Below are 23,288 nucleotides of genomic sequence, written 5' to 3'. Positions count from 1 at the left end.
TAATTTTATGTGTCAATTTGATAGGGCTAAGGGACGCCCAGATCACTGGTAAAATATTATTTCTGGGTGTGTCTGTGAGGGTGTTTCTGAAGGAGATTACCATTTGAACTAGTAGACTGAGTAAAGAAGACCTGCCGTCACCAATGTTGGATGGGTATCGTTCACTCCAATTCACTGAGGGCCCAGACAGAACAAAAAGGTGCACCAAGGGCAATTTCTCCTTTCTTCTTGAGTTGGGACATCCATCTTTCCTGCCCTCCCACATCAGAGCTCGTGGTTCTCCGGGCTTTCGTTTGGGACTGATTTATACCACTGGTTTTCCAGCTTGCAGAGGGCATATCATGAGACTTCTCGGCCTCCATAATTGGGAGAGCCAATTCCCATAAATAATCTCCTCTTATATATCTCTATATATCCTATCGGTTCTGTTTCTCTGGAGAAACACAAATACATATCCATACCTTTGCTTAGTCTGTCTTCACTACATCTCCTTCCTCTTCTTGATCTTCCCCCTCTACCTAGGTCCAGCTCACATTCCCCTCCTGCAGGGAGCCTTCCCAGACTGCCACAGCCCACACCAATCCCTTGTGTCTGAATTCATATTAGGCTTGGGTGTCATGGCTTCCTTCTTTGTTCTCCAAGTGAATTACCCCTGATTTTCTCTTCTAGCCAAGTTATAAAGTTCTCTGGGTCAGAGGGCCAGGTCTTAACACACCTCCCATGATATGATACTTATTTTGGTGTATGGTACGTAGTATGAGGTTAATACCTACGTGTTCAGTGGATCGATTAACTGGAGCCACTTCTCTGTGCTCTTTTCCCACAGTGTTTGTAATGTCAAGGGGCATCTTGGGGGTTCTGATGGTGCAAGGAATAATGTACCTCTCAGGCTGGGGACTGGTGTGTGTGTGTGTGTGTGTGTGTGTGTGTGTGTGTGTGTGTGTGTGTGTGTGTGTGTGTGTGTGTGTGTGTGTGTGTGTGTGTGTGTGTGTGTATGTGTGTGTGTTTGGGGTGGGGGTGGGTGCAGTGACGTTTAGTCAGGCTTTGTCCTCAACTTCCAGGCAGGTTCTTAAATTCTGGGGTTGGGGGGTGCGCTTGGAGGCATGAACCCGCGCCCCCTGTAGCAGAAGCATGGAGTCTTAACCACTGGACCACCAGGGATGTCCCTGCAGGTCCTTACATTTGATTTAATCAGCTCACCCTGAGGTGACCAGTCGAAGGTAAACTACTACAGAACAATTAATGATGAGATCAATGTGCATTACAGAAATTGGGCTCCCCCAACGCCCACATTGTCTCAAATCCCAACCTCTACACTTGCTTTGCCTTCTGCTTTACGTCTCCCTTCCCCAGCTTACCCACTTCAGTTTAGGTGCTCTTACTTCAGGAAGCCTTCCTGGCCTTGAAGTCTGAGCTGCTCCAGAGGTTCCAGCAGCTCCCCTCTCACCACAACAGTCCTACTGTACCATCTAAGTGTGTAGATCTGGCTCAGGAAGGTCTCGCCAGTTAGCGAATCCCCAGATTCTGGCTGAGGGCGAGACATTTCATTGGTCGCGTAACCAGAACACCGGCTGAGGCCTTGACTCATCCGGGCACTTCCGCAGCCTCACAGGCCTCAGCCCCCATCAAAACCCCTCGCCTACTTCGGTTGTGTGACGTCGCCCCCCACCCCGCCCCTGCACCTACCCAGCCGCACAGCTCCCGCGTCGCCCACCTCGCCCACCTCCTCTGCCGGGCTGCTCAGGCCGAGGGCCCACAGGCTCGCGGGCTGGGGGAAGGGGGCAGGGGGGGCGGGCAGGAAATGCCTGCCGCCATCTTGCCCACCAGGAGTTCCGACATGGGGCTGGGACTCCTGAGCGCAGCGCTGTTGTTCCTGGGGGGCGCTCTCATATGCTCAGAACACTACCCACTCTCTGAAAGGAGTGGGCATGGCTCCTCGCAGGAACAGGCCGGAGGTCGGAGGTGGCCCGAAGCCATGAGTGGGAGGCCCAGGGCGCAGGAGCCCCAGGCCCCGGAAGAGGAAGGGTTGAACGCAAAAGGCAGTATCTGTTCGTTCTTCTCTTTGGACAGTCGTCCTTGCCTTTTCCCCACTTAAGTAGTATTTGAATTTGGGGCCCTCCTTTTCTGTTTTTCCAGCTGCCTTTAACTAAAAATTTACGGATCCAAGCAGCCCGATTTTAATGACTGGAGTAGTAGTACTAATAGTAAAAATGCCATACACTTCTGCGTCTGTATATGCGCCTCAAAACATTCTGGGCTTTGTCATTCCCATTTTACAGACTAATAATTCATTGGAATTCAAAGATGAAAGGGCTGTTAGGTGACTTTTTCATACTACAGTTAAGAAGAATTAACCCAACAAGTTAAATGGCAAGTATTAGAACTTGTAGCTCTTGGTTGACCAGTCCCAGGCTCTTTTAGTGGCCGTTTCACACAGGGGAAAAATACGATACCTGGCCAGAGAAACTTGCCTCATGGTTATACTTCTCAGGAGAAGAGTTTTAAAATGGATGAATTGTGCTGATTTAATGTCTTTCTATTTGTGAGTAAGCAATTAAGACATGTTTGTCTTAGCTCTCTAAGATCTTTTTTCAAAATATGGGCATGGCTTAGGTATCCAGCTTGCTTTATGCGTTTTTTAAATAGGATTTCAAATATTACATTAACGTGTTAAGATTATAAAGTAATACATATAATAATATGTTCAGTCCAAATAATGTATCATTTTTATTTTTAGATTGTGGAACAGCACCACTTGCAAGTATGTTCCAGGGGTCTCGGATTGTAGGGGGCACAGAAGCTCAAATTGGCGCATGGCCATGGCTAGTTAGCCTACAGATTCAATCTGGCAGATATCGTGCTCATGTATGTGCGGGAAGCTTAGTGAAAAATAGATGGGTCCTCACGGCTGCCCACTGCACTAATAAGGACACTAGGTATGTATTCAGAACAGAACTCTTATTTTATGCTCTTGGGGGATATTTTGAAGTGGCGAAGGACCACTTGACTTCAGCCATGTTCAGTTAAGCGATATGTTTCCAGGTAGCCATAATGCCTTACACTGAATAGTACACTGAATATTTGTTGAAATAAATCCTTTAAGTCAGAGGTCAACAAACGTTTTCTGTAAAGACAGTAAATATTTTAGGCTTTGCAGGCCAGACTCAACTCTGTCACAGTAGAACCAAAGTGGTCGTAGATGATACATCACTGAATGAGTGTGCTGTGATGCAATAAAACTATTTATGAACACTGAAATCTGAACAAAATCCTATTTTGTCATTTTGGGTTTTCCCCAACCATTTAAAAGTGTAAAAAACATTCTTTGTTTATGGGCTATATTAAAATAGGAGACAGGCCAGATTTGGCCTGTGGGTTGTAGTTTGTTGGACCTTGCTTTAAATAATAAATAGCATTTCTTTTAGCTTTAAAAATTACTGTATTGTAATCATGTATTTGTCTTTCTCACCATTAGATCATGGTGAGACAAGTCCATGAAGACAAGGACTACATGTTTTATTTTGTATTTCTGGTACTAATACAGGAGTTGGCCTGCTTTACAGGAGACATAATAAATATTTATTGAGTCTATGGATGATGTCAGTCTTGGAGAAATAGATTTACCACAGTTGTAATAGAACTTTATGACCCTCCTAACATTTAAAATGAAGCTCTAAGATAAATACTGTGGAAAACCGTGGTACCTGTCATACAGTCTCTCTTTAGTCTCTAATTTTTATGAGCTATCTGGGAGAAGAATGAAAAGTCTCTAAGAAAAACTAACAACAACTTCAAAATTCAACTGAGGGTAACTGGCCTGATGGGGTTCCTAAGGTTTTAATCTTTTAATCTGTTTACCACATTTAAAAAACATGCATTTCAGTTCCACAAGTTGGCCTCTTGAGGACTAGAGATCAGAAAAATGGGAAGCTATTGAGGTATAAACCCAAGGGTATAGAAAAAGATGTAGAAAACAGCTTCAGAGTTAGAAATCAATTCTGGTCTTTCAGGTGTGGGTGTCTTACAACTCTTTCCTAAAATGCTGTCTTTAAAAACTGCTTTTCAACAGCTTTCAAACCTTAAACCAAGGAAGGAAAAGCCTGCTTGGTATGATTTGAAGATTCTTGGAAAAGCTCTTCTCACCTATTAAGTCCTGATATTGGGCCTTTACTAGTCTGTTCCTTTTTTTTTTTTTGCGGTACGCGGGCCTCTCACTGCTGTGGCTTCTCCCGTTGTGGAGCACAGGCTCCGGACACGCAGGATCAGCGGCCATGGCTCACGGGCGCAGCTGCTCCGCGGCATGTGGGATCTTCCCGGACCGGGGCACGAACCCACGTCCCCTGCATCGGCAGGCGGACTCTCAACCACTGCGCCACCAGGGAAGCCCTAGTCTGTTCCTTTGACACGTGGGGAGAACAATGCATTTGGAGAGGGGCGACCTGTATACTAGTCCTCCTCTGACACTTTGTGGTACAGTGGCTTTAAGTAAGATTCCAGAACCTACTAGATATACCACCTTGGTCAAATAATATAGCTTTGTTATATTGTCATAAAATCTTAGAGTTCAAAGAGGTATTATAAAGGTGTGGTTCAATTCTCTGTCCTGTATATGAATCCTTCTTAAAATATTGAAGTAAAGGGTTCTCTAGTCTGAAATAACTATTGCTTTAATGCATTGAGTCAGGCATATTTTCAGACACAATTTCCACTACTCTTCACAACCACTCTTTACTGTAGGGAGACCCTGACTGGAAAACAGTGAAATCAGGGATCAAATCCAGGTGTGTCATAATGAAAATCCACACACATAACCATAACTATATCATTTGGCTCTCTACTTGAAACACCTCTTGTGATGATGAACTGCTACCTTGGAAAGAATTTCATTTAAGTTTTGTGCAGCTTTATTTCTTAGAAAGCCTTTCCTTATGTTGAACTAAGTGTCTTGATTTTCATTCTGCCTTCTGAAGCCATATATATTAAACCTCATTACTCTTCCAAGCATTTGAAGATAATATTAATATTCCACTTAACAATTCTCAAGGCTAAATCTTATTGATATTTTTACCCCTTTACTCAACAAACATTTACTAAATGTATATTATATGCTAGGGACTGGGCTAGGTGCTGAGGAAGTCGACATTACTGAGGCATAGTCTGTATTTTTCAGGAGTACCTCCTGTCTCAGAAGACTCTGCCACTTCTATTCCTGTTCCCCCTCATTTCCTAAACCTTGCACCATCAGTTATCCCTTATTCCTTCTTATAACATGAAAGACCTGCTCTGAGATTAGGTACTGTTTAAGAATGTTACATATAACTCTGTATTTAAAAAAAGCCCTCCCAGTAGCCCTCTGAGATAGCTGTTATCTCCATTTCACACCTGAGGAGTCAGAGATCAGAGATATTTGGTAATTTTCCCAAGACCACATTGCTGTAAAGTGGCAACCTATTGATTTAAACCTAGTCTCAAGTCTATAGCTGTTTCATTACACCTCATTGTCTCTTTAGTATTTTTCAGTATTTTCCTCTTGCTTCTTCCCTACAGCCTTCAAACATGTTTAGGTCACCTCATCGTTATTTAGCAAACAAACAAACCCTACCTGTTTCTATTCTTCCTTTCACTACTAGACTCCTTGAAAGAAAGACTCCCTTTTGCTTCACCTGCATTGACTCATAAAATCCCAATTGCAGTCTGATTTTTGTAGCCAGAACACACTATTAAAGACCCACCTCTATGCCAAATCCAATGACCTCTACTCAATCCCCATCCTATTTCATCTGTATAACATTTGGCAAAGTTGACTGCTGTTCTACATCTTTTTTTTTTTTTTTTTTTTGGCCATGCCGCACGGCTTGTGGGATCTTAGTTCGCCAACCAGGAATTGAACCCGGGCCCTCAGCAGTGAAAGCTCGGATTCCTAGCCACTGGACTGCCAGGGAATTCCCTCTGATCTCTTTTCTTGATTTTTAAGACACCACTATTCTCTACCTTAAAAAAATTTTTTTCCTTATTCCTTGAGTCTTTGTCTTCTTTTAAGTGGCAGTATTTTCAAGAGTTCCACCTTCTATCCTCTTGCCTTATCATCTGTACTCTTCCCTAGAGATGTCTCATCTACTTCTGTTTTAGGAGTCACCATGTCCTGGCAACTCCCAAGTCTCTCCAGCTGAGTCGTATTTCCAGCTCCCTACTATACGTATATACTGGAGTCACATTCCCAACAAGTCCAAACATGAACTTTTAAACTCTTTCCTCTAGAGAACAGTCTCAGCAGCCCTGAAGGCTTTCAGGTTGTTAATAAGTCCTCAGGCCCCTGCTAGCACAGGGAGCTTCATGGACCTGTCAGCAATTAAGGAACAAAAGTCATGAAGATTTACATAAACTTTGGTATGTTCTCCTGAAAGAAACATGCTCCTAACTCTAGAGCAGGAGGCTAAGCAGCAGAGATTGCCAATGCCAAGTCTGAAGCAGTTAGAAAAGGTAGTAGATTCCATGGATACATTAGATAAAGTTGTCCAGGAAACGGAAGATGCCCTCAGAATTCTTCAGACTGGTCAAGAAAAAGCTAGACCTGGTTCTTGGAGAAGAGACATCTTTCGAAGAATCATCTGGCACAAGTTCAAGCAGTGGCCTATACCTTGGTACCTAAATAAAGGAAACAATAGAAAACGATTCTTTGCAGTGCCCTAGGTGAAACGTTTTGTCAGATTGAGAATTGAGAAACAAGCCTGCATCAAAGCAAGGAAGACAAGTTTAGCAAGCAAGAAAGAAAATTTTCTTCAGGAAAAGTTTCCACATCTTTCTGAAGCCCAGAAATCAAGTCTTATCTAAGACATCTGAACTTTTAATTTACCATTTTGTTTTTCTTGGATTACAATCTATATACAAAAGTGAATACATACTAAGTGGTTTATAAATAACTTGTGTTTTTAGTCAAATGACTATCAACTGGGACTACCCTGGTGGCGTAGAGGTTAAGAATCCGCCTGCCAATGCAGGGGACATGGGTTCGAGCCCTGGTCCAGGAAGATCCCACATGCCGCAGAGCAACTAAGCCCGTGTGCCACAACTACCGATCCCGTTCTCTAGAGCCTAAGAGCCACAACTACTGAGCCTGCCTAGAGCCCGTGCTCCATTGAGAAGCCATCGCAATGAGAAGCCCACACATCGCAACAAAGAGTAGCCCCTGCTCGCTGCAACTAGAGAAAGCCTGCGCACAGAACGAAGACCCAACGCGGGCAAAAATAATTAATTTTTAAAAACTGACTATCAACTGTTCTAAGTGTTATTATGGCATGCTAAATCTGGAAGTGGTCAAAATCAGGTATAAAGTTTAAATTCCCATCTTATTAAAAAAAAAATCTTCCCTCTAATTCTATCCCTTCTCTATTTTCTCAGATAACAGCCTCACCAACAGTCCCATTACCTCGACAGTTAGCTGACTCTCTCTGTGCGGTATCTCTTAAATTTGCTTCTTTTTGTCCCCCAATACTCCCCACTGATGAGAAGTAGATTCAGAATACCAGTCTCCATATCCCTAGTTCATTACTTACACTATTACTATGGTAACTATCTGAATGAGCATGAAGTGGTATCTCATTGTGGTTCTGTTGTTTTAATTAATTAATTTATTTATTTTTGGCTGCGTTGGGTCTTCATTGCTGCGCGCAGGCTTTCTCTAGTTGCGGCGAGTGGGGGCTACTTTTCGTTGCGGTTCATGGGCTTCTCATTGCGGTGCTTCTCTCGCTGCGGAGCATGGGCTCTAGGCGCTCCGGCTCAGTAGTTGTGGCTCACAGGCTCTACAGCACAGGCTCAGTAGTTGTGGCGCATGGTCTTAGGTGCTCCACAGCATGTGGGATCTTCCCGGACCAGGGCTTGAACCCATGGTCCCCTGCATTGGCAGGTGGATTCTTAACCACTGCGCCACCAGGGAAGTCCCTCATTGTGGTTTTGAGTCACATTTCCCTAATGATTAGTGATGTTGAGCATCTTTCCATGTGATTTCTGGCCATTTGTATTTCTTCTGTTTTTTTAAGGTTTATTTTATTTTTGGCCACACCATGTGGCATGCAGGATCTTAGCTCCTGGACCAGGGATCGAACCCGTGCCCCCTGCAGTGGAAGCACGGATTCTTAACTACTGGACCAACAGGGCAGTCCTATATTTCTTCTGTGGAGAAACGTCTATTCAAGTCCTTTGCCCATTTTTGAACTCGGCTGTCTGGATTTTTTGTGGATGTTGAGCTGTAGGAGTGCTTTATATATTCTAGATATTAATCCCTTGTCAAATATATGATATACAAATATTTTCTCCAATTCTGTGGGTTGTCTTTTCACTCTCTTGAAAGTGTCCTTTGATGCACAAGTTTTTAATTTTGATCAAGTCCAATTTATCTATTTTTTTCTTTTGTTGCCTGTGCTTTTGGTGTCATACCCAAGAATCACTGCCAAATCCAATATCATGAAGCTTTTCTGTGTTTTCTTCTAAGAGTTTTATAGTTTTGTTCTTATATTTTGGTCTTTGATCTATTTTGAGTTAACTTTTGCATATGGTATAAGGGTCCAATTTCATTCTTTTGTATGTAGATATCCAATTCTCCCAGCACCATTTGTTGAAAAGCCTTTCCTTTCTCCATTGAATTATCTTGGCACTCTTGTTGAAAATCAATTGGCCACATATGCAAGGGTGTATTTCTGGGCTCTCTATTTTCCATTGGTATATATATCTGCCCTTATGCTAGTATCACACTGTTTCAGTTATTGTAGCTTTTCAGTAAGTTTTGAAATCAGGAAGTATGGTCCTCCAACTTTATTCTTCTTTTTCAAGATTATTTTGGCTATTTGGGGTCTTTTGATATTCCATATGAATCTTAGGATGGGTTTCTTATTTCTGCAAAAGCATCACTGGGATTTTTATAGGTATTTCATTGAATCTATAGATCATTCTGGGTAGTACTGTCATTTTAACAATATTAAGTCTTCCAATACATGAACAAGGGATGTCTTTCCATTTATTTGTCTTCTTTAATTTCTTTCAGCAATGTTTTGTACTTTTCAGTGTATATAACCTGTTTTTTAATCTCACGGTCTGAATATAAATTGAAATAGGTAAGTAATATAAGTTGATTTAGCCATTCTATGTCTTTTGATTGGAGAATTTAATCTGTTTAATTTTAAAGTAATTATTGCTAGGTAAGGACTTACTATCACCATTTATTAATTGTTTTCTGGTTGTTTTCTAGATCCACTGTTCCCTGTTTCTTAGCCTGCTGTCTTTTTTGTGTTTTGATGTCTTTTGGTATCAGTATGCTTTGATTTCTTTATCAAGTCCTTTTGTGTAATTCCTACAGGTTTTTACCTTGAGGTTATCAAGAAGCTTACATAAACTATCTTAAAATTATAACACACTATTTTAAGCTGTTAGCAACTTAACTTCAATAGAATTCCTAAACTTTACACTTTTGCTTCTCCTCTACCTTACATTTTAGGTTATTGCTGTTATGATTTACATATTTTTTATAATGTGTAACTAATAGATTAGTGTTATTATAGTTATTTTTACTATATTAATTCCTTTAACTTTTAAAGTTGTAAGTAAATTATGCACCACTATTACCAAATTACAGAATCTAAGTTTGGCTATATATTTACCATTACCAGTGAGTTTTGCACTACCTTTTAATGTCTTTATGATGTTAATTAGTGTCCTTTTACTTTCAGTCAAAGAACTTCCTTTAGCATTTCTTGTAAGGCTAGTCTAGTGGTAATGAACTCTCTCAGCTTTTGTCTGTTCAGAAAAGTCTTTCTCCAACAATATGCTGCCTACAAGGGACTCACTTTAGCTTTAAAGGCACACATAGACTGAGAGTGAAGGGATAGAAAAAGACATTCAAGCAAATGGTAACCCCAAAAAAGCAGGGGTAGTTGTACTTATATTAGACAAAATAGACTTTAAATGTAAATGGTAAAAAGAAACAAAAAAAGGTCACCACACAACGGTAAAGGGGTCAATCCATCAAGAAGATATAACAATTGTAAATATTTATGCATCCAACGTTGGAGCACCTAGATATATAAAGCAAAAACTAACAGAGTTAAAGGGAGAAATAAACAGCAATTTGATAATAGTTGGGGACTTTAATATCCCACTCTCAACAACGGACAGATCATCCAGATAGAGAATCAGTAAGGAAATAGCAGATTTAAATAACACTGTAGACCAAGGTGGACTTAAGAGACATACACAGAACATTCCAACCAACAGCAGCAGAGTATTTCTCAAGTACACATAGAACATTTTCGAGGACAGACCATATGTTAGGCCACAAAACAAGTCTTAGCAACTTCAAGAAGATTGAAACCATACCAAGGATCTTCTCTGACCACAATGGCATGAAAGTAGAAATCAATAAAAGAGGAAAACTGGAAAATTCATGACTACATGGAAATTAAACAACACTCTCTCCTAAAAAAAAAGAACCAGTGGATCAAAGAAGAAATTAAAAAGTATCTTGAGACAAAAATGGAAACACAACTTATGCAGCAAAAGCAGTTTTAAGAGGGAAGTTCAGAGCAATAAATGCATACATTAAGAAGCAAGACAGGGCTTCCCTGGTGGCGCAGTGGTTGAGAGTCTTCCTGCCGATGCAGGGGACGCGGGTTCGTGCCCTGGTCTGGGAAGATCCCACATGCCACGGAGCAGCTGGGCCCGTGAGCCATGGCCGCTGAGCCTGCACATCCGGAGCCTGTGCTCCGCAATGGGAGAGGCCACAACAGCGAGAGGCCCGTGTACCGCAAAAAATAAAGAAAAAAAGAAGCAAGACGATCCCAAATAAACGACCTACCTCTACACCTTAAAGAACTAGAAAAAGATGACCCTAAAATTAGAAGGAAGGAAATAATAAAGATTAGAGCAGTAATAAATTAAATAGATAACAAAAAAACAATATAAAAGATTAACCAGGGACTTCCCTGGTGGCACAGTGGTTGAGAATCCACCTGCGAATGCAGGGGACATGGGCTCGATCCCTGGTCTGGGAAGATTCCACATGCCACAGAGCAACTAAGCCTGTGCGCCACAACTACAGAGCCCACACACCCTAGAGCCTGTGCACTGCAACTACTGAGCCCATACGCCACAACTACTGAAGCCTGCGTGCTCTAGGGCCTGCGTGCCGCAACTACTGAGCCCGCGTGCTGCAACTACTGAAGTCTGTGTGCCTACAACCTGTGCTCCACAAGAGAAGCCACTGCAATGAGAAGCCTGTGCACTGCAACGAAGAGTAGCCCCCGCTCGCCACAACTAGAGAAAGCCCGCACGCAGCAACGAAGACCCAATGCAGCCAAAAATAAATAAAATAATAATAAAAATAAAAGATTAACCGAAATAACAGTTGGTTCTTTGAAAAGATAGACAAAACTGACAAACCCTTAGCTAGCTTTACCAAGGAAAAGAAGAGGGAGAACCCAAATCAACAAACTTATAAATGAAAAAGGAGACATTACAACTTATACCACAGAAATACAAAGGGTCGTAAGAGGCTACTGTAAACAACCAGATGCCAACAAACTGGATAACCTAGAAGTAATGAAAAAAATCTTAGAAACATACAACCTACCAAGACTGAATCAGAAAGAAACAGAAAATCTAAATAGACCAATTACTAGTAAGGAGTTGAGTCAGTAATCAAAAATTTCCCAAAGAAGAAAACCCCAGGACCGGACGGCTCATTGGTGAATTTTATCAAATGTTTAAAGAAGAATTAACACCAGTCCTTCTCAAACTCTTCCAAAAAATTGAAGAGGAAGGAATCTCCCAAAACTCATTTTACAAGGTCCAGCATTACAAATACCAAAGACAGATAAGGACATTACTAGAAAAGAAAACTACAGAACAATATCCTTGATGAATATATATGCAGCATTCTCAACAAAACACTAGCAAACCAAATTCAGCAGCACATTAAAAGGATGCATTGTTCACCATGATCAAGTGGGATTTCTCCCTGGGAGGCAAGGATAGTTCAACATGTGCAAATCAATCAATGTGATACATTACATTAATAGAATGAAAGAAAAGAATCATATGATCATCTCAATAGCCACAGAAAAAGCATTTGACAAAATTCAACATCCATTCATGATAAAATACTTAGGAAATTAGGCATAGAAGGAACATATCTCAACATAAGAAAGACCATACATGACAAGCCCACAGCTAACATCATACTCAATGCTGAAAGGTTGCAAGCTTTTCCTCTAAGATCAGGAACAAGACAAGGCTGCCCACTCTCGCACTCCCATTCAACATAGTACTGGAAGTCCTAGCTAGAGCAATAAGGTAAGTAAAAGAGGGACTTCTCTGGTGGTCCAGTGGGTAAGACTCCACACTCCCAATGCAGGGGGCCTGGGTTCGACCCCTGGTCAGGGGACTAGATCCCACAGGCATGCCGCAACTAAGAGCCCACATTTCACAACTAAAGATCCCGCATGCCACAACTTAAGACCTGGCACAGCCAAAATAAATAAATAAATAAATATTTTTTTAAAAAATAAGGCAAGTAGGGCTTCCCTGGTGGCGCAGTGGTTGAGAGTCCGCCTGCTGATGCAGGGGACACGGGTTCATGCCCTGGTCCAGGAAGATCCCACACTCCGCAGAGCAGCTGGGCCCATGAGCCATGGCCGCTGAGCCTGCGCGTCCGGAGCCTGTGCTCCGCAACAGGAGAGTCCACAACAGTGAGAGGCCCGCGTACCACAAAAAAATAATAATAATAAGGCAAGTAAAAGAAATAAAAGGTATGAGAACTGGAAAAGAAGTAAAATTGTTTCTATTTGCAAGTGACATGATTTTATATATAGAAAATCCCAAGACACAACCAAAAAACCATTAGAACTAATCCAAGAATTCAGTTGCAGGGTACAAAATTAGCACGCAAAAATCAATAGCATTTCTATACACTAACAATGAATTCTCTGAAAAAGAAATAAAAGAATTGATTACATTTACAACAGCATCAGAAACAATAAAATACTTAGGAATAAAGAAGACACTAGCAAATGGAAAGGTATGTTCACGGATTGGAAGAATTAATATTATTCAACTGTCAGTACTACCAAAAGCCATCTATAGGTTCAGTGCAATCCCTATCAAGATTCCAATGGCACTTTTTGCAGAAATAGACAAAACACCCTTAAAAATTATGTGAAATCAAAAAAGACCCTGAATAGCCAAAGAAATCCTGAATCCAAAGAACAAAAAAAACAGAGGCATCGCACTTCCTGATTTCAAGATATACTATAAAGCTATAGTAATTAGAACAGTATGGTGCTGGCATAAAAACAAATAGACCATGGAACAGAATTGATAGCCCAGAAAAAAACCCCAAGCACATACAGTCAACTAATAATTGACAAGAGAGCCAAGCATACTCAGTGGAGAAAAGAATGTCTCTTCAATAAATGGTGCTGGGAAAATTGGATATTCACATGGAAAAGAATGAAACTTGACCCCATTAACAAAAATTAACTCAAAATGGATTAACGACTTAAATGTAGGACCTGAAACCATGAAATTCCTAGAAGAAAACACAGGAAAAAGACCTCCTTGACATAGGTCTTGGTAATGATTTTTTGGAAATCACACCTAAAGCACAAGCAACAAAATAAAAAATAAACAAGTGGGACTACATCAAACTAAAAAAACCACACAGAAAAAGAAAATATGAACAAAGTGAAAAGATAACCTATGGGAAAAATATTTGCACATCATCTATTTGATAAGGCGTTAATATCCAAAATATATAAAGAACTCATACAACTCAATAGCAAAAAAAAATAAATAATCCAATTTTAAAAATGGGTAAAGGATCTGAATCGACATTTTTCCAAAGAAGATATATGAATGGCCAACAGGTAAGTGAAAAGATGCTCAACTCACTAGTCATTAGGGAAATGCAAATTAAAACTGCAATGAAATATCACCTCACAATGGCCATCATCAAGGGGAGGATGTGGAGGAAAGGGAACACTTGTGCACCACTGATGGGAGTGTGTAAATTGGTATATCCACTATGGAAAACAGTATGGAGGTTCCTCAAAAACTTAAAAATAGTACTATCACAAGATCCAGCAATTCTACTTCTGGGAATATATCCAAAAGAAATGAAAACACTAACTTGAAAAAATATCTGCACCCCATTTCATAGCAGCATTATTTACAACAGCTAAGACACGGAAATAATCTAAGTGTCCACTGATAGATGAATGGATAAAGAAGACGTGGGGTGTGTGTGTGTGTGTGTGTGTGTGTGTGTGTGTGTGTGTGTAATTCAGCCATAAATAATGAGGAAATCCTACCATCTGTGACATTGAGGATGGACCGTGAAGGCATCATGCTAAGTGAAATAAGTCAGACAAAAAAAGACAAATAAATACTGCAGGATCTCAGTTATAAGTAGAAACAAATAAAAATAAACAAACAAAAATTCCCCACCAAATTTAGAGAAAGAGATGGGATTTGTGGTTGGTTACCAGAGGCAGGATGTGGGGGGAGGGGATATTGGAGGAAGGTGGTCAAATGGTATAAACTTCCCTTATAAGAGAAATAAGGACTAGGAATGTAATGTACAACATGATGACTATAGTTAACACTGCTGTATGATATAGGAAAATTGTTAAGAGAGTAGATCCTAAGAGTTTTCATCACCAGCTTTCCTTTTTATTGTATCTATATGAGATAATGGATGTTAACTAAACCTATTGTGGTAATCGCTTTACAATATATGTAAATCAAACCAACATGCAGTACACGTTAAACTTAGTGATGTATGTCAATTATTTCTCAATAAAACGGGAAAAAATTTTAATTCAAGAAAGATAAATTGTATACATTTGGAAAAGAAACTTTTTTTTTTTTTTTTTTTTTTTTTTTTGCGGTACGTGGGCCTCTCACTGTTGTGGCCTCTCCCGTTGTGGAGCACAGGCTCCGGACGCACAGGCTCAGCAGCCATGGCTCACGGGCCCAGCCGCTCTGCGGCACGTGGGATCCTCCTGGACCGGGGCACGAATCCGCGTCCCCTGCATCGGCAGGCGGACTCCCAACCACTGCGCCACCAGGGAAGCCCAAACATCATTTTTTTAAAGCAGCTTAAAGCATTTAAGCTACAATTTCTTTTTAAACACTATAGAACTAGGACTGTATAAACATTTTTACAAACTTTTTAGAGGTTACCTAGTCCAATTTTAAGATAGCTAATTATCTTCTATTTCCTTGGAATAAATTCTAGGAAGTAGAATTGCAGTGTCAAAATCAATGCAACTTTTATAGGCTATTGGTACATGCTGCCAGAGTGCCTATCTATTTATATATTCCTCAGTGAATAAGAGTAACTTTGTTCCTCTGACTCTTGTCTGCACTGAGCATAATCATTAAATACACACACTCTGCCAATTTGAAGGGTGAAAGGAATTTCGGCATTTGTAAATTTCACATGCAATAAGTATTAACCACTTGGGGTTTTAACTGTTGATTTTTGACCTACAGAAGACTTTTTTGGTTTGGTTTGATTTCTGCTTGCTTTTTGCTTTTAAAGACGTCAAGATCCATTAGTTGCTTCTTTTATATTTAGTGTCATGCTTTATAAAGTCCTTTCTCACTGAGATATAGTCCAGTGGAATGTTCCAACTTGCTCAAATAGAATTACAAAAAGGCAAATTTGGGCTTCCCTGGTGGCATCCTTTCCATAACAATGTTATGTATTCATCTATATTTTCTTTCTGGTTTAATTTTTAAACTTCTCATCCTAATTTAATATCCAAATGTTTCATTCTAAAATTTCAAAAATTTGTAAAAGTAAATAGTTTAATGAATTCCCATATGCATAATATGCAGCTTCAGTTTATCAACTCATGGCTGATCTTGTTTCATCTTTATTCTTGCCAACTCCCCCTCTAATTATTTTGAAAGAAATCTCAGACATACCACTTTACGTATCTCTAAAAGATAGGAAGTCTTTATTTAAAAGATTCGTGCATTTAAATATTTAATCCATTTGGAGTTTATTTTAGTGTTTAATAATTTTTCAGGGATTTAATTTTATTTCACTTTTCAAACTAGTTTGTTAGTTAGCTAGTTGTCCCAATACCATTTACTGAATAATTCATCCATTTGTCCATTGGTAAGAATTGCTACCATATATTAAATTCTCATGTACTTGAATCCGTTTGGGACTTTCTGTCCCATTGATCTTTTTCTCTTTTCCTACATCACAATATTTAGGTTTTTACTTGCTATGACTTTGTCACATGAAAGTAGGATTAATTTTTTTGTTATTAATCTAACATGAGAAAAACAAAAACTAGTGGGAGATTAAGAATATTTACTTAGTTAAATACCTGTTTAAGATAAGAACATTTACTTTCTTTCAGAGATCCTGTAATGTGGAGAGTTGTGATTGGAACTAATAATATAGGTGGGCGTCAGCCACACTCCAAGATGATGAAAGTTAAAGCAATCATTATCCATCCAGACTTCGATGTGGAATCTTATGAAAATGATATTGCGCTTTTTCATTTAAAAAAAGCAGTGAGATATAATGATTATATTCAGCCTATCTGTCTACCTTTTGGTGTTTTCCAAAGACTGAACCGAAACACGAAGTGTTTTATAAGTGGATGGGGAAGAACAACAGAAAAAGGTAATTATGATCTGAATTTTGTTGATACAGATTTTCCTGATGATTGGCAGAGGGTGAATATGTATGTCTTTATCTCTTTATATCATGAGTTTGAACAACAGGTCTTTATAAACCAGTGAAAAGGAAATGTCTTTTTAAATTTTCTGTGTTTTTTTTCTTGCTTGTGGGAGAGAGAAAATTATCTTCCAAAGCAGAAATAGAGACTTCTTTTGTTATACATGCCAAGATACTTAAACCTTTAGACATTCTCAGAGAGAATGATGGTTCCAAGTATTTCTGTAGTTTCTGAGACTCTGAGGTGATGAAGCAAGCTCTGTAGCAGATTTGCTTATCTTAAATAATAAGCTTCTGGCTATAAGGAATCAAATTTAGTATACTTTTTATTTAGTGCACTGTTTAGTATCAAACAGGTTGATTGCCATGTATTTTCTTTAGTGCACAAAGAGGCACAAATCGTTGACTGACTGAACTAATGGGAGGAATGAAAAATGTAGAAAACAGTCTCTGCCTTTGGTAATAACAGCAGCTACCATTTGGGAGCATTTACCATGTTTTAGGCCCTGTTCTAAATATATTACTTTATTTTATCTTATCCTCCCAATATTCCTATTAGGGAGTTAATGTTGTTATTCCCATTTAACAGACCAGGAATTGTGAATCTTAGAGGTTGAGAAGCTGGGACTCAAGTTTAAGTTTTTTCTTTATTCTAAAGCCTGAATATTTAAGTAGTACATTAAATACAATCTGCTCCTGAGGGAATTGAAGTCTGTTTAGCAATATATGAGATCAAGTGCTGAGACTCTTTTTTTTCTATTCTCTACCAAACCTAGCCATTTAAATATTTGTGGATTATTTAGATAGGATAGAAATAAATGTATGAAAAGTCTGTGAATTATTATTTTTCTTTTTTTCTCTGTGAATATTTTCTAAGGAAGATAAGGAAAGTGACATGGTGCAGGAAAAAGAGCATGGGCTTTAGAATCACAGACCTAAGTCTGAATCTCAGCCTGGCCATGTACTAGCTGAATTACCACGGGCAGGTTATTGAATCTTTTACAACAGTTAGAACAATGATGATAGGAGCAACTACTATTTATTCAGGGCTAGGTACTAAATAAAATACTAAGCATTTTAATGTATTTCTCATTTAATGCCCCAACAACACTATAAGAAATATTATAATATGGGTGAATAAACTGAGTTTTAAAGAGATTAAATAAATTGCCCAAAGTTACACAGCTAACTGAGGAGTCAAAAATTCAAGCCTAGGTCGGCCTGCCTCAAAACTCATGTGTTTCCATTATATTATATCATGTCTCACAATGTCATACATTTTCATGATCTGTAAGATGAGAGCAATAATACCTTATCAGAGAGTTGTTTTGAGGATTATATTGGCTCTCCAGCAACATGGCAGATTACATGCATACACCAACCTTCCCACTGAAAATTATTAAAGAGAGAAAATGCATAGGTCAAGGACTGAGTGTGAAGACAGGAACTTAGATAACTGGAGCACAAAAGCTGCCTTTCATCTTAAGGGTATTTGTCAAATTGGTAACATTCAATATTGATTTCTGTGGTTTCATAGGCCTTCAGAGGCTTGAAGAACAAAGCCTGCTTGAGTGTGTGTGGGGAGACACTCATAAAGCTGGAGCTTCAGGGCTGTACTCTAAAATTGAGTCAGACTCAAGACCTAGCTGCATAGTTCATATATACATAGTTCATTTCAAATATGATATAGGTAGATTGAAAGTAAAAGGATGGGGACTTCCCTGGTGGCACAGTGGTTAAGACTCTGTGCTACCAATGCAGGGGGCCTGGGTTCAATCCCTGGTCAGGGAACTGACCCCACATGCATGCCACAACTAAGAGTTCGAATGCCAGAACTAAGGAGCTGGCGAGCCGCAACTAAGGAGCACACCTGCTGCAACTAAGACCTGGCACAACCAAATAAATAAATAAATATTTTTAAAAAAAAGTAAGTAAAAGGATGGCAAAAGACATACCATGGTAACATTAATCAAAAGAAAAGCTGGAATGGGGGGGAAAAAGGAAAAGAAAGCAGAACTGGCTACATTAATATCAGATAAAGTAGACTTAAGAGCAAAGAAAATTACCAGGGACAGTGAAGAACATAACATAATTATAAGGGTAAATCCACCAAGGAGACACAGCAATTCTAAGTGTGTAACCATGGAACAGCAGAGATACAGTTTCTTAAAAACATATGTGAACATACATACACTTACGATATAACCCAGCAATCACACTCCTAGGCATTTATCCCAGAGAAATGAAACATAAGTCCACACAAAAACCTGTTCATAGATGTTCATAAAAGCTTTACTTGTAATATCCCCAAACTAGAAAAACCTAAACGTCCTTCAATAAGTGAATGATTAAATACACTGCAGTATATCCTTAATATGAAACATTACTAAGCAGTTAATAGGAATTTACTATTGATATACACAACAACTTAGATGGGTCACAAGTGCATTATGCTTAGTGAAAAGAAGCAATTTTCAAAAGGTCACATACTGTGTGATTCCATTTATACAACATTCACAAAAGGACAAAATTATAAAGATGGAGAAGAGATTACTGATCGCTGTGGGGTAAGAAGGTTAGATAGCATGGAGATCTTTGTGACGATGGAATAGTTCTGTATCTTGATTGTGGTGGTGATTACATGAATCTACATATGCCATAAAATGGTGTAGAACGACACACACACACACACACACACACACACACACACACACACATTGTTCCAGTGTCAATTTCTTGGTTTTGATATTGTACTTCAATAATACAGATAGAACCATTATAGGAAACTGGGTAAAGATTACACTGACCCTCACTGTACTTGCTTTGCAACTTCCTGTTAACTATAATTATTAGTAAATAAAGTTTTTTTAAAAAATGAATCATATATAACAGAAGCATCCTCAACCCCCACCCCACCCCCAGGATTGCTAGGAAAACTGCTTAATGGAAGGCAAAAAATGAAGAAATTTTCCCAGAAAATATGTAACTACAAATACCACTCATATGCCCCAAATCACTCTGAGTAGACTAGAAAGCCTCAAGGTTAGAATTTAGTTTAAGTAGTTCCTAGACTGTTAATGTTCTCTAGGTGCCTGAGAGAATCAAATGCCAATAATTTGTGTAGAAACCCAATGTCACCTGAAACCTCAAAGAACTTCACCAAAGTTTCAAAGAAAATGGATTATAATTTTTTAAATTGCTAAACACCAAAGGAAACAAGGCACAACAGACATCAGAATAAGACCTACAAAGATTTCAGATACCAGAATCATCAGATAATATATTTTAATGTTTAATGGGACTTCCCTCGTGGTCCAGTGGCTAAGGCTCTGTGCTCCCAATACAGGGGGCCAAGGTTTGACCCCTGGCCAGGGAACTAGATCCCACATGCCGCAACTAAGAGTTCTCATGCTGCAACTAAAGTTCCAGAATGCCACAACTAAAGATCCTGCATGCAGCAGCAAAGATCCCACATGCTGCAACTAAGACCTGGTGTAGCCAAATAAATACATAAATATTTTTTTAAATGTTTAATATATTGATATTACAAGAATAAAAGATGTGCTTAAAAAATGAAAAGAGATGTGAAAAAGAACCACGTAACTGTGACAATTAAAAAATACAATAATTGAAATAAATTCAATGGCTAAAGTAGTACCAAGTCAGAAGGAACTTAGGATTCCCAGATTAAAATCAGCTAAATATCAGTTCACAGTCAAAGATCACTAAACACATAAGGAAACAAATCATAATTATGAAAGTCAACAGAAATTAAATAACTGATAAAGCCCCCCCAAAGATCTCAGATATTAATATTTTAGGTATAGAATATAAAATTAGTATATGTGAATTGTTTAAAGAAATAAAAGAGTAGAATTAAAAATGAGCGATAGATGATCTAGAGTGATCAGGCAGATTTAAAAGAGAACCAAATAGAATCTTTATAAATGAAAAACGTAATTGCCTAAGTTTAAAACTCACTGGATGAAATAAACATCCTATTAGACTCATCTGAAGAGAGAATCTGTGAATCAGAGATGTATCTGAAGAAGTGCCTAGACTGTGGCACAGAGAAAATAAAGAGAAAGAGCTTTTGGCTCTTGGCTCGCAGGAGGCCAAGGTGCAACTTTCTTCAGTCATCCTGAATCTGGTTTCATCCGACACCAGAGGCCTCCACCATGCCGCCTAAGTTCGACCCCAGCGAGATCAAAGCCGTATACCTGAGGTGCACCAGTGGGGAGATTGGTGCCACATCTGCCCTGGCCCCCAAGATCGGCCCCCTGGGTCTCTCTCCAAAAAAGGTTGGTGATGACATCCAAGGCATCCAAGTTGCTCCACGGCAACTGGTGATTGGAAGGGTCTGAGGATTACAATGAAACTGACCATTCAAAATAGACAGGCCCAGATTGAGGTGATACCTTCTGCCTCTTCCCTGATCATCAAAGCCCTTGAGGAACCGCCAAGAGACAGAAAGAAGCAGAAAAACATTAAGCATAGTGGAAACATCACTTTTGATTAGATTGTCAACAATGCCTGACAGATGAGGCATTGATCTTTAGCTAGAGAACTCTCTGGAACCATTCAAGAGATCCTGGGAACTGCCCAGTCTGTGGGCTGCAATGTTGATGGCCACCACCCTTACGACATCACAGATGACATCAACAGTGGTGTGATGGAATGTCCAGCTAGTTAAGAACTGCAAAGAAAAATAATTTAATAAAGGGTTATTTGACAACCAAAAATAAAAAGAGAGAGAGAGAGAAAGTCAAGTAAAAGAAAGTCAAATATACACCTAATGAGAGCACTAGAGAGAACAAATGAAGAGAATAGAGGAGAGGCAATATTCAATGGATTTGGGTTGAAATTTTTCTATCACTGATGAAAGACAACATGAATCTAGATACTACAGTAAGCACAACATGAGCCAAAACAAAATGTAATCCCTTTTCATACAGTGTAATGAAACTGTAGAAGAGAAAAAACAAAGAGAAGAGCTGAATACAGCCAGAGATAAAAGAGAAATCCTTATACAATAACTAGAGATTGGCTTTCAGAAAACTTCTCAATAGCAATAATGACAGTCAAACTACAATAAGATATCATGATCAAATTACTGAGAGGACAGAACTATGAACCTACAATTGTGTATCTAATAAAATTATCATTCAAAAATAAGAGTGAACAAAACTATTTACTACCAATAATTTTTCACAGAGGAAATAAGAAATATATCAGAGAGAAAGAAAACGATGCCAATGCTGCCAAAAGGGAGGTATGAAATGAAAGAAGCGAGCAAAAGGATTCCGGGCTTTCACTGCCGTGGCCTGGGTTCAATTCCTGGTCAGGGAACTGAGATCCCACAAGCCGCATGGTGCAGCCAAATTAATTAATTAATTAATTAAAATAAAAATTAAAAAAGAGAAGCGAGCAAAGAAATAGCTAAAATCATAGGTAATTGTAAGTAAACATTGTCTGTATACAACATTGGTTCTCAACTGAGGGCACTTTTGCCCCCAGGGAACATTTGGTAATGTCTGTAGAAAATTCTGGTTTTACCGTTGGGCAGGGGATAAGCATGCTACTGGTTCTTAGTGGGTAGAAGCCAGAGATGCTGCTCATCATCCTTCAATACCCAGGAGAGTACTCGTACCTTCCAGAACAAAGCGTTATCTGGCCTAAACTGTCAATAGTGCCAAAACGGAGAAACCTTGGAATAAAATAAAAACAATGCATATTCTGTGGAATTTTAAAAAAGATATTTAAATAATTGGAAAAAAGCATGTACTTCAGAATGGGTAACCAGAGTTAAAGTGGTCTCAGGTCCTTGTATTATTCAGGAAAAGTGTTAAAATACTGATTAACATTAGATTTTAAGCATGAATGGTCAAATTTCAATAACAGAAATAGAGGATACAGCTTGTAAACCAGTAGAAAGAAACAAAAGGAATAAGAACATAAAGGCAAATAAAATCTCAATAAAAAAATCAAGAAAGGAGAAATAAGAAGCATAAGAAAAATAAAACTATATAAGGCATTAGAAACAAGCCCAAATACATCCATAATCATAATAAATGTTAATGGACCACATCACTAGTTAAAATAAAGATAATCAGATTAGGAAGCAGGAAATTCAGCTTACTTTAGCAAGCCATACTTAAAATGTAACAATATGGAAGGATTGAAGTAAAACAATAGGGAAGAAATATACCAAGCAAATTCTAATTAAAAGAAAGCTGGTATTGCTATACAAACAGCAGACAAAATAGACTTTAAGATAAAAGAATTATTAGGGGTGAAGAAGGTCATTATATGTTTAGAAATGATTCAACTCACCAGGAAGATAGCACAGTTCTAGACTTGTGAGGCTAATAACTAGGACCCAGATAACAGTAAAGAGAAATAGATATAACTGTATGGCAAACATTATAACTTCCCTATGATAGGAGGGAATTTTAACACAACTCTCTTTTTTATTATTGGCATATTAAGCAGATGAAAAATTAGTAAAGATTTATAATGCTTGAAGTAGGAGGCTTGATTT

The 23,288-nt window shown here is 38.9% G+C and overlaps 1 protein-coding gene and 2 pseudogenes across 1 annotated transcript in view; all 3 read left to right on the top strand.

The window, feature by feature from the left end:
* Positions 1 to 1,801: 1,801 nt before the first annotated feature.
* TMPRSS12 (transmembrane serine protease 12) overlaps positions 1,802 to 23,288 on the top strand; it is a 37,057-nt gene continuing 15,570 nt past the window's right edge. The window contains exons 1-3 of the mRNA XM_060307119.1: positions 1,802 to 2,039; positions 2,738 to 2,936; positions 16,425 to 16,693. Coding sequence (XP_060163102.1) covers positions 1,802 to 2,039; positions 2,738 to 2,936; positions 16,425 to 16,693 — 706 coding nt within the window. The remainder of the gene's footprint in view (positions 2,040 to 2,737; positions 2,937 to 16,424; positions 16,694 to 23,288) is intronic.
* LOC115841321 (large ribosomal subunit protein uL29m pseudogene) lies at positions 6,409 to 6,831 on the top strand (annotated as a pseudogene).
* LOC115841320 (large ribosomal subunit protein uL11-like) lies at positions 20,857 to 21,440 on the top strand (annotated as a pseudogene).

The sequence above is a fragment of the Globicephala melas genome, chromosome 10 (assembly GCF_963455315.2).
Source record: "Globicephala melas chromosome 10, mGloMel1.2, whole genome shotgun sequence".
Lineage (NCBI taxonomy): Eukaryota > Metazoa > Chordata > Mammalia > Artiodactyla > Delphinidae > Globicephala > Globicephala melas.
This window is presented reverse-complemented; position numbering and strand designations above follow the sequence as displayed.